At 43.9% G+C, this 12786-nt stretch overlaps 1 protein-coding gene across 1 annotated transcript in view; it reads right to left on the reverse strand.

Moving 5' to 3' along the window:
* Positions 1-317: 317 nt before the first annotated feature.
* LOC100481966 overlaps positions 318-12786 on the reverse strand; it is a 26993-nt gene continuing 14524 nt past the window's right edge. The window contains exons 3-5 of the mRNA XM_034649033.1: positions 5440-5547; positions 1510-1513; positions 318-848 (exon numbers count right to left, since the gene is read on the reverse strand). Coding sequence (XP_034504924.1) covers positions 318-848; positions 1510-1513; positions 5440-5547 — 643 coding nt within the window. The remainder of the gene's footprint in view (positions 849-1509; positions 1514-5439; positions 5548-12786) is intronic.

The following is a 12786-nucleotide window of genomic DNA, read 5'->3' on the forward strand; positions in this document are numbered from 1 at the left end:
TGGACTCAGCTGTGACCGTAAGGAGTCCTGAAGAGGCTGACCTGAAGGAATGGGCCATTTAGGAAAGTAATGAAATGCGGTATGGCCAAGGAAAATCGTAACAGACCGCACCGCACGCATATATTAAAGTGGACTTGACAACGATTTGCCATGTTCTGCTCACGGTAAAAGTGTTTTAAGAACCGGCAGAATGGCGCAGGTCCAAAAACCGCTAGGCTAGGTGGCACTCTGGGGAGTTACAGGTCTTTCAGGGNTGAGGTGGCTCTGAATAGAGCCTTTGGTTTGCGAGGTGGTCAGCTGGTCCAGAGGGCAGCAGCTCATTCGCATCTCTGGAACCTGATGACGGCCTTGGTGGCCTTGGACACGGTGTGCTTGCCGATCTCCCCGGGCAGCAGCAGGCGCACGGCTGTCTGGATCTCCCTGGAGCTGATGGTGGAGTGGTTGTTGGAGCCCTTGGTGGAGCGAGCCAGGTGAGCGGCCTCGTCAGCGATGTGCTCGAAGATGTCCTTAAGGAACGAATCCATCACACTCACGGCCTTCTTCGAGAGGCTCAGGCCCTCGTGCACCTGCTTCAGAACCCTGGGGAAGTAGGTGGCGAAACTGTTGGGGCAGCGGCGGCAGCGGCGGCGGCATTGGCGCCTCGGCTGCTTCTGCTTCTGCTTCGGGCTCTTCGGGTTGGCTGCCGAGGGCTCCTCCGTGCCCAGGCTTTCCTCGGAAGAGGTCTCACAGCCAGGCTCAGCCATGTGGGGCTCGTCCTCCTTACAGCTCAGAAGGACGGACACTGGCGGCGGTTGACGGGGCGAGGGCCCATTTATAGCCGCTGCATTTCCTGATGTCACCGGCAAGCCCTACCTGATTGGACAAAATGCAAAGCCGGGAAGCGGGTCACTGAGCCAGGTCTTGTCAGATCGATTGCAGACCCTCGAGCTTGCCTTCATTTCAGTCAGGATGGGCATCGGTAGGCCTGTAAAGTTCTTGCGATGGCCACCAGAAAATCTTTCAAATATTCTAGGTGTCTGGTCACGATCTCAGGGTTGGGGAATCTAGCTCAATACCGGGCTCTGCGCTGAGCTTCGTGCCTGCTTGGGAATCTCTCCCTCTCTCTGCCCCTCCCACTTCTCTCCTACCCTCGCTTTCTGTCCCCCTTTAAAACAAAGTTTCACGTTGGAAATCTGCAATAAACTACACCTTCACACGGAGTGTTTGAAAGATTTAAATTAACTAAAGATGGGTCAATGACCAAAATATGAGTTACAATATAAAACGATTAGGAGGAAACATAAAGGTAAATCTTCATGACCTCGGATTTGGCAATAGAATTTTAGATATGCTATCACAAGCAATAAAAAAAAATAGATAATGTGAATCTCATCAAAATTCAAAAATTCCATGCTTCAAAAAACATCATCAAGAAAGTAAAAAACCCACAACATGGGAGAAAATATTTACAAACATATGTGCATACATCTGATGAGGAACCTGTCTCTGCAATGTATGAAGAACACTTACAGCACTGTAATAAAGTGACAAATAACCAAATTAACAAGTGGGCACGGGACCTGAATGCACAATTCTCCAAAGAAGATACACAAATGTCCACCAAGCACATGAAAAGATGTTCAACATCATTAGTCACTGGGGAAAGACAAATCAAAACCACTATGAGATACCACTCCACACCCACTAGGATGGCTACAATCAAAACCACAGATAATAACAAACCGTTATCGAGGATGAGGGGAAAGTGGGCTGTCATTTGTTTTTGGTGGGCAAGTAAAATCACGCAGCCACTTTGTAAACCAGTCTGGCAGTTCCTCAAAACATTAAATGTAGAGATAACGTATAACCCAGCAATTTCACCCCAAAATATATACCTAAGAGAAATGAAAATCTATATCCACATAAAATCTTATGAAAGAATGGTTATAGCAGCATAGTTTATAATATCCAAAAAGTGGGGGAAACCCAAATGGCCAGCAATTGATGAACGGATAAACAGATGTGGCATGAATGGAATATCATTCAGCCGTAAAAATGAATGGAGTACGGATCCGTGCTGCAGCAGGGACAAACCTGAAGGCATTGTGCAAGTGAAAAGAGCCAGTCAGAAAACACGACATATTGTATGATTCCATTCTTTTGAAATGTCCGGAACGGCAAATCCATAGAGACAGAAAACAGAAGAGCGGTTGCCTATAGCTGGGGAGATGAGGAGACTGGGGAGTGATGTCTCCATCGCTGTGTCTGAAGGACTCCTGCCCAGCTCAGGGACCTCCTTCTGTCCATGGCTACGGGGGAAGACAGGTGTCAGGTGGGTGCTGTGGCAGGCTTGCAGGGGGAGCGAGTCCTTCTGTACCTGGAGTGAGAAGACCTGGCTTTGAGCCCCGCCCCCCCACCGGATGCTCACACCCAGCATCCTTCAGGCAAGTCGCTTCATCTGCCATCACACTGCTACTCAAAATGTGCCCCCTGGGCTGGTGCTGCTCTGCAAACCGTTACCCTCCCACGACAGCGTAAACACAGAAACTGGAAGAAGCATTTGCAAACCTCAACAGCAATCTGACAGAGTGGTTTTATGTCTGTTGAATTTAATAATAAACAGGTCGAGCTCATTAAAGAAAAAGAACTGGAGGTGCTTCCCCCTCCATGTGCCAGGTGGAATAACCAAGAAAGACACATATCAGTTCATCCACAGACACCGGCGGCTCAGAGGCTGCAGGTCCGTCAGAGGCGCACTCAGAGGCGTGGTGCTGTGCTAATCGGATGCTCCATAACACCCGGAGTGCTGTAAGTAAGTAAGCTCTGGCTTTTCGAGAACAAAGGTTATAGCCTAAAAAGAACAAAGTCTGATAAATCTGAATGAGTTAAGAGCAGCAGCCTCAATTGGAAGGGGTCCTGAGTAGGTGTTGTGTCTTGAACTTTGGGATTTAGACGTTTCTGTACTGAGTTTGGGTCCTTGCTTATGCTTTTCAAAGAATTTCACGGTATGAATAGCATTGAAAAAGTTTGATTTGTATATGCCTGTCCTATTACCGCTCTTTTCCCCGAGTTGTTGATTGTAATTTGTTAGTGAAGCAGTAGCCATTCCCTTATTTCATCTCAGTAACCACAGCAATACATCGTGATTGCTCACTAGGTACCTTTTTTCCTCAATCACTGGTGAAGGGAATAATCAGACGTATTCAATTCCCACTCCGGCCTTCAACATCAAACCCCATTTTCCTTTCGCCTTCCCAGATTTTCTGTGTGTTTTCACATTCCACTCCAAGTGCCCCATCCCCAGTGCAATTGTGGTGCATTTTAATGTTCTCCTAATGCTCCCTTTTGATTTCTGAAATTACAAATGCAACACACACACACACACACACACACACACGCACACACACAGGTATCCTAATGGATTCAGGTTCTGAAAATAACTTTTTACATACTACAACGAGTATGTAAAAAAGACACCAATATGCATGAGTAAATTTGAAAAACATCTGTATGTCATATTGACAAAGATGGCCAATTTGAACCAGCAGCAATTAGCATGATAGAAATTAAGAGACTTAGCGAAATGCAGTTTTCTGTGTCTAAATGGTCCACCAGTGCTTTCTCTGAAAAGGCAAATGGCTCCACAAGGAGCCTTTGGCTGCTAAAATTTTCTTCCCGTGGTATATTGCAATTTCCAGGTATCACCCACAAGGATTTCCTTGCACTGAATTTTGTGGTAGCTTTTCTTGTTTTGTTTTTTTTTTTTATGAAACCCCCATCAAATGCCTTTGGCTTTTTCTCTCCTCTAATGGGCTCAAGAAAAGCTTGGCTTGCTGTAGTTTACCTAGCTTTTGTCTCTCAGAGTGACACCTTTCACAGATTTCTACATTCAAATCAAAGGTTATTTAGAATTTATTTTTAAAGTTCACATGGAACACAGAGCAAACATCAGGGAATAGTGGGTTTTAGTGCAACTCCTAACAAATTTCAAAGGATTGAAGCCCCCCCCCCGTGTATTCTCTCTCCACAGACAGATAGGAAGCTAGAAATCAATTAAATGGAAAGTACTTGCATAATCACCAACTACTTAGAAATTCAGTGTATACCTATAGGAAAAGGAAACAAAGGAAGAAAAAAGCCCATGCACCAAGAGGAAACCTTAATAGGTATTCAAGTGCAGTACCATTATCCGAAATCCTCCTCCCCATCATAGAGGAAGGAGTTGCCTTAGTTCTCTTAATTGCCAAGCAGCCTCCTCTTATTTTGATGCAAAACGGTAAGGGCAGGTCCCACTGTGACATCTGCATGCTGACACTTAACTACCCTGGTTAAAAGCAAGAAGACTTCAGAGGGGAGGGGGTGGAGGAATGGGATAGACTGGTGATGGGTAGTAAGGAGGGCACGTATTGCATGGTGCACTGGGTGTTATACGCAACTAATGAAGCATCAAACTTTACATCGGAATCTGGGGATGTACTGTATGGTGATTAACATAATATAATAAAAAAAAAAGCAAGAGCTTCCACAGAAACCCACAGGCAGGCAGGCAGGCAAGCAGGCAAACAATCACACCACCTTCCCCCTCCATCTCCAGGCTGCCTGTCACAGGAAGGCTGTTACTGGCTGAGCCCTGGTCACCCCCACCACCCTTTGGGCCAAAGGCCATGGATCATGTGCTGGCAGTTTGTTTAGTGGCTGCGGCTAGCAGAGGCTGGGAGCACAGCTGCTCTCATTGGACAACCGCGTCATACATGCATAGTTGCAGTTCAGGAAGATGTTTGTGTCAAAAGGGAAAGATGACAGGGTACCAAGGAACAGAACCAGATAAATTTGGATGAAGTAAAATAGACCTATCACTAGGTCAGGAGCTTGAGCAGGGTATGATTCTAGGTAGTTTGCTTGAGTATTCTGCACAGTGTTTGGGTCCTCTTCTGTGTATTTGTTTGAGTTTGGATAATGGGATATATTAAAGGGGTGTGAATGGGGTACGTGTGATTGTTATAGCTGCCATTGCACTTTAATTCTTGTTATACCACACATTTTGAAAAAAAAATCTCTGGGTGATACTACTGTACACAGGTGGGAGAATGAGAATACATGAGGTAATAAAATTATTATGGAAATAGTTTTGACCATAAGGATCCCTGAAGAGGCTGACCTAGGGGAATACCTAATAGAAACGACCATTTAGGAAAGTGATGAAATGCAGTATGGTTAAGAAAAACCATAACAAACTGCACTAAAGACATACATAAAGTTGAGCTGATAATGTTTTTTAGCATTTCTTTCACAATAAGAATTTTTAAAAATCGGCAGAATGGCACAGCTCCAAACACTAGAGCAGATTGCACTTTGGAGGGCTACAGGTCTTTTCCCGCCAAGTGAGGTGGCTCCGAGAAGAGCCTTTGGTTTGCTGTGTAGTCAGGTGCTCCTGAGGCAGCTCACTGGCATCTGGTGTACCTGATGACGGCCTCGGTGGCCTCAGACATGGCATGCTTGCCAATCTCCCCGGGCAGCAGCAGGTGGACGGCTGTCTGGATCTCTCTGGAGGTGATGGTGGAGTGCTTCCTGTAGTGGTATGAGGTGCTCTCCTTGGGCTGAACCCATTATCCAAGTGATTGATAATACTGTATTTAGTTCTATCTTGTTAACCTTTTTCTTTAAGTTGCCAGAATCATTATAATTATTTTATGCCATCAATGTATCATTTACCTTTATTTGCCAATTCATTCTATTATCATTCCTTCTTACATCTCACATCATTTTCTGTCTTCCTAAATTACATTCTTTACAATTTCCTTTCATATGGTGTCAGTTGGTATAAATAGTCTGAGTTATCATTTTTCTTAAATTTCTTTACTTCTGAGTTAAAGTCTGAAGGTAGCCAGAATTGAGATGGGGTTAGGTGTGCAGGGCATTAAATAGGTATTTAATCTGCTGAAATCCTGAAAGCTGTCAGTTATGTACCTACCTCTTCTTACATGATATTCCTACAGAGGCAATGGTGAACAATGTTAACCCATGGGAAATGTAGTTAGGGTCCAATATCTCTTTGGGTGGCTTTGATGCTTACCCGGGTGTACTGTCACACACCACTGGGAATTTTGGTTAGAGAAAAATCATGTGCATAATTACTGTGCCGATTATGGTAATTGGACTGGCATAGTGAGTATTCTTTCCCTTTTACGAACTCAGTGTTCTTTCCCACATGGGGTAATCTCAGACTCTGTAGAAAAATGGGGATGTGGGGATCTCAGCTTCCCCATTCCTTGACAGCATCAATGCTTAGATGGTGGTTCATGAACAAAACCAGTCTGGGAGGCCTCTCCATTCCACTTAGGAGGCTCCAGCCATAGTGTCAAGCAAACAAACAAGCAGAGCGTAATTGCACAAGAAGTGAAGGAAGACAACTTCCTTTTCCCTGCATCATTCCATTCCCCAAGCCAGCATTGTTCTGGGCCAGGAAGAAATGTCCCAGCTAGTAAGAATTCCTCTCACCAGGGAAGGAAAAGTGGAGTGAATGACCAGCTTTTCTAGACTGCCCTGGCACTGCATGAAGGTCTACCTTCAGTTTCACCCCACCCATAGGAGCAAAGAGAGTTGGCTAGGAACAAGGAATAAAAGCAGAGGCTGCTATTAGCACATACACAGCAGGAGTGATTGTGGTTTACAGAGTATTTTGTGCGGATGAACTCACTTAGCAGCTACCACCACTGACGACGTCACTGGCCGGGCGCACAGATCCTGACAACTGTCCCAGTGGTATTTAAGTTTCCTAAAACCAGCCATACCTCAGTACTTGCACCCCCTGGCTGCGGACCTCCGTCCAGCCAACACCCCTACCCAAACCCTGCCCAGATAGAACCCAGACCCACACGAGTAACCATCCAAACTCTCTGCAGCTGCACAAGTGTGGAACACCAGCCACCTGGATCCCTTCCCACCACCACCAGAATCCAGGAGTCAAGCTTACAGCCAATCCAGTTTTCTAGCAGCTGTGCAAGAGCAAGACACCAGCTTAGGTACCCTTGGCTGACCCAGCAACTTGCCTGCACTTGGGGCTAGCCTCTCTAGCTATCTGTGCACCTGCATGCCATGGCCTGATGCCTGTCACCGGCATCCCTGTTATGGCAAGTACGCACACAGAAGAGATTGTGCTAGATGATGGGGGAACACTCTGACAGCCAGGCCCCTGCCAACAGCTGCTTATGGATAGGAATCATGCCCAGGCTCCTGTCACTGGCCTGCAACACCATGCCCACCTATAGATAGCACCTCCAGGTTCACTCTAGCAGGTCTCCTACCACTGGCCCTCACTATACTGCACAGGCACAGGGGAAAGCTCGTGTGGCCACAGGACAGCATACTAAGATCCAGAACCCCCCAATGTCCTCGTGGGTCTGTATCAGGCGCTGTCATTTGTCACTGGCCAGCAACACCACACTCACCTGTAGATAGTCCCTGTGGCTGTGAACCTGTAAACCCCCAGCCTGACTCCCATCACTGGCTTTCAACTCAGTATGCAGGCCCAGTGGAAGACAGTGCAGCTGTACAAAAGCACACCAGCATCCAGGGCCCCTGTGGCTGTCTGTGGGCTCAGATCAGGCTCTGCCTTCTGTCACTGGCTGGCACCACCATACCCACAAGTAGCTCGTCCCTCCAGTTGTGCACCTGCATGACCCCCGGCCTGACCCCCATCGCTGGACTCCGCTGCAGTCTGCTTACCTGCAGGTAGAGTGTGAAGCCATAGGAGAGCACACTGGCACCCAGGTCTTCCACAGACGCCAGTGAGTGCATAGTTGGCCTTGGTTTTTGCTACCTGCCCTCGCCTCCATCACCACAAGTGTGTCTGCAGGTGACACCTGCAGTAGGCCCTCAGACCAGAGTGTGTGTACACCACTGGCTCTGGCTGCCATTACTGCCTGCCCTGGTCCCTAGCTATGGGTCCTGGAGTCACCACTTAGGAGCCCAACAGCCCTTGCAGCCACTGCATTCTCTCCGCCATGCTCACCAACAAACACACAGTTGTTGATATTGTGGACCTAGATGCCCTGAACTGAAGAGACATCACAGCCCCCTTGGTCCTGCCACTGCCATGTGCTCCTGCACATAGCGTCCTGCACCAGTAGATGCAGGGTCATAGCACAGTCCAGTGTGCTGCACATCCATACTGCATAATCACTCCATAAAGTCTCAAAGAGGTGGCTGCTTCTTCAAATGCACAGACGCCTACACAAGGCAACAGTGACCACGAGAATCAGGGAAACCTGTATATACCAAAGGAGCACTGTAAATCTCCGGTAACTGGCCCCAAAGAAGTGGAGATCTGGAAATCGTGTGACAAATAACTCAAACGAAACTGTTCTACAAAGGCTCAGAGGGCTATAAGTGAACACAGATAAAAGAAATTAATAATATCAGGAAAACAATACAAGAACAAAATGAGAAGCTCAACAAAGAGACAGAAAACACAAAAAAGAGCCAACCTGAAATTTTGCAGCAGAAGAATACAATGAACTGCATAATTCAATAGAGAACTTCAACAGCAGACTTGAATAAGCAGAAGGGAGAATCAGTGAGGTCAAAGACACATCAATTGAAATGATACAATTAGAAGAGCAAAAAGAAAAAAAAATAACAATGAAAAAGAACAAAGAAAGCCTGTGTGAGTTATGGGACACCATCCAAAGTAATAATGTATGAATTATTGGCACCTCAGAAGGAGAAGAAAGGGAGAATGGAGTACAAAACTTATTGAAAGAAATAATGGCTGAAAACTCCCCAAACATGGGGAGAGATGTGGACATCCAAGTTCACGAAGCTAACAGGTCACCTCAAAATTACAATCCAAAGCATGCTTCACCGAGACACATAACAATAAAATTGTCTAAAACCGAAATCAAAGAGAGAGTTTTAAATGCAGCAAGAGAAAAACATTTTTCTCTCACACAAGGGAAGCCCCATAAAGCTATCAGTGGATTTTTCAGGAGAGGCCTTCAAGGCCAGGAGAGACTGGGATGATTGATGGATTCAAACAGGTAAAAGAAAAAAACTGCCAAACAGCAATGCTGTCCTTCAGAATTGAAGGCGGAATAAAGACTTTCCCTAATAAACAAGAGCTGAGGGAACTCGTCATGACTAAACCTGCAACACAAGAAATCCCGAAAGGAGTTCTTCAAGCTGAAACAAAAGGACACTAACTGGTAACACCAAAACCTATGAAAATATACAACACACTGGTAAAGGTAAGCATATAGTCAGATTCAGAACACCCTAATACTGTGTAATGTGGCGATGTGCTGACCACATAACTTGAGAATAAAGGATAAAAGATAAAGTCATTGAAAATAGCTGTAGTTTCAACAATTTGTTAATGGATACACACACACACACGAAATGTAAACAATGATGTAAAACAAGTAAAAGGGTGGGGAATAATAAGATGGCCACAATTTTGGTTGTGACCAAAGTTAAGTTGTTGTCAGTGTAAAATAGACTATTATACTACAGGATGTTAATATGTAAACCTCTCGGGAGCCAAAAAGCAAGTGTCTACCATAGATACACAAAAGAGAAAGAGAAAGGAATCAAAGCACGCCACTATGGAAAATAGTCAATTTACAAAGGAAGGCAGCAAGAAAGGAAGAAGTGAAAAGTAGAATTATAAAACAGCCAAGAAACAAATATTACGGTGGCATTAGTAAGTCCTATCAATAATTACTCTCTTAATGGACTGAATTCTCCAATCAAAAGGCATACAGTGGCTGGGTGGACAAAAAGCAAGATCTAACGAAATGCTGCCTAGAAGAGACTCACCTCAGCTCTAAGGACACATGTAGATACAAAGCAAAGGGATGGCAAAAGATATTCCATACAGGTGGAAACCACGGAGAGCAGGGTTAGCTATACTAATGTCGGACAAAATAGACCTTATGCCAAAATGGTAACAAGAGACAGAGATGGTCATTAGGTAATGACAAGGGAGTCAATTCATCAGGAAGATATAGCAATCATAGATATGCACTCAACATTGGAGCACCTAAATATATTAAGCAAATACTTAAAAAACTGAAAGGAGGAATAGACAACAATACAATAATCCAAGGAGACTCCAATACCCCACTTTCAATATGGGATGGGTCGTCCAGACAGAACATCAACAAGGAAACATTGGACTTGAGCCATACTGTAGACAAAACGGACTGAACAGACATATATAGAACATTTCACCCAACAGCAACAGAATACACGTTCTTCTCAAGTGCACACGGAACATTCACCAAGGTAGATCAGAAAACGAGCCTTAGCAAATTAAAGAACATTCAAATCATACTAACTTTTCCGACTGCAAGGGTATGAAAAGAGATATCACTAACAGGCAAAAAGGTAGAAAATTCACCAGTATGTGGAGGTTCAACACCATGCTTCTAGATAACACTTGGTTCAAAGAAGAAATCAAAAGGGGAAATACAGAAACAAATGCAAATGGAATCACAGCATCTCAAAACATATAGGTTGCTGCAAAAGCAGTTCTAAGAGGAAAATTTACAGTGACAAACACCTACATTAAGAAACAGGAATGATCTCAACCTCACTTTTCACCTCAAGGAGCTAGGAAAAAAGAAGAACAAACTAACACAAAGTCAGCAGAAGGGAGGAAGTAACAAAGATCTGAGTGGAAATAAATGTATGTACCAGAGACCAGAAAAAAAGGATGGACAAGATTAGTGAAACTAAGAGCTGGTTATTTGAAAAGAGAGATAAAACTGGTGAAACTTTAGCCAGGCTGACTCAGAAAAACAGAGAGAGGACTCAAATAAAGTCAGTAATGACACCATGGAAATACAAAGGACCACAATCAAGTGGGATTTATCCCTGTTTTGCAAGGATGGTTCAACATATGCAAATCAATAATCATGATACACTGCATTAACAAGACAGAGGATAAAATCATGCAATCATCTCAGTAGATGCAAAAAAAAGCATTTGACAAAATTCAATATCCGTTTCTGATTTAAAAAAAAAACTCTCAAGAAGTGGGGATGGAGGGGACACACCTCACCATAGTAAAGGCCGTGTGTGAGAAGCCCACAGCTAACGTCATACTCAAAGGTGAAAAGCTGAAAGCTATTTCTCTGAGATCAGAAACAAGACAAGGACGCCCACTTTTGCCACTTTTATTCAACATACTATTGAAAATCCTAGCCAGAGCATTTCGGCAAGAAAGGAAATGAAAAAGCATCCAAAGTGTAAGGGAAGAAGTAGAACTGTCACTATTTGCAGATGACATAATATTACATATAGAAAACCCTAGAGACTCCACCAAAAGACTGTTAGAACTAATAAATGGATTCAGTAAAGTTGCAGGAAAATCAAACTACGAAAATCTGTTGCATTTCTGCACGCTGCTAATGAGCTATAAGAAAGAGAAATCAAGAAACCAATCCATTTACAATCGTATCATAAAGAAGTAAATACCTGGGATTAAATTTTTTTAAAAAAAGATTTTATTTATTTATTTGACAGAGAGATAGACAGCCAGCGAGAGAGGGAACATAAGCAGGGGGAGTGGGAGAGGAAGAAGTAGGCTCCCAGCGGAGCACGGAGCCTGATGCGAGGCTCGATCCCAGGACCCTGGGATCAGGCCCTGAGCTGAAGGCAGACGCTTAATGACTGAGCCACCCAGGCGCCCCAACTGGGATTAAATTTAACCAAGGAGGTGAAAGACCTGTACACTGAAAACTATAAGACACTGAAGAAAGAAATTGAAGAAGACACAAATAAATGGAAAGATATTCCACCCTCAGGGAAGGGAAGAATAGGCATCATTAAATGTCCATCCTACCCAAAGCAATCTAGAGATCCAGTGCAATCTCTACCGAAATTCAATGGCATTATTCACAAGAAGAACAAACAATCCTAAACTTTGTATGCAACCACAACCAACTAATCAACCAACCAAATGAACACAAAACTCAAAATAGCTAAAGCAATCTTGAGAAAGAACAACAAAGCTGGAGGCCTCACACTCCCGGATTTCAAACTCTTCTGCAAAGCTATAACAATCAAAACAGCATGGTATCAGCATAAAAACAGATGCCTAGATCAACAGATGAGACTAGAGAGCTCCAAAATAAACCCATATATGGACGGTCAGTTAATTTACAAAAAGAGCCAAGAATATATACAACGGGGGAAAGAATAGTCTCTTCAATAAATGGTGTTTGGAAAACTGGACTGCCATATGCCAAAGAGTGGAATGGGATCACTGTCTTACACCATGGGTTAAAGATTGAATGTAAGACCTGAAACCATAAAACACCTGGAAGAAATCACAGGTGGTAAGCTTCTTGACATCAGTCTTGGATATGTATTTATTTGTTTGTTTTTGGATCTGACCTCTAGAGGAAGCACAAAACAAGCAAATATAAACAAATGGGGCTACATCAAACTAAAAAGCTTCAGCACGTCAAAGGAAATCGTCAACAAAATGAAAAGGCAACCTACCCAAACGGGAGAAAATATTTGCAAATCGTGTTTCTGATAAAGGGTTAATATGCACTATATACAATGAATTCCAAAAACTCAAAAGCAGAAAAAAAGAAATATCAAACAACTTGATTAAAAAACCGGGCAAAAGATCTGAATAGACATTTTTCCACAGAAGACCGACAGATGCCCAACAAGTACATGAAAAGGTCTCTCATGTCACCAGTCAGGGAAAGACAAATCAAAACTGCAAGGAGGTAAAACTTCCCACCTGCTAGAATGGCTATAATCAAAAAGACTAGGAATAACAAATGCTTG

The sequence above is a fragment of the Ailuropoda melanoleuca genome, chromosome X (genome assembly GCF_002007445.2).
Source record: "Ailuropoda melanoleuca isolate Jingjing chromosome X, ASM200744v2, whole genome shotgun sequence".
Lineage (NCBI taxonomy): Eukaryota > Metazoa > Chordata > Mammalia > Carnivora > Ursidae > Ailuropoda > Ailuropoda melanoleuca.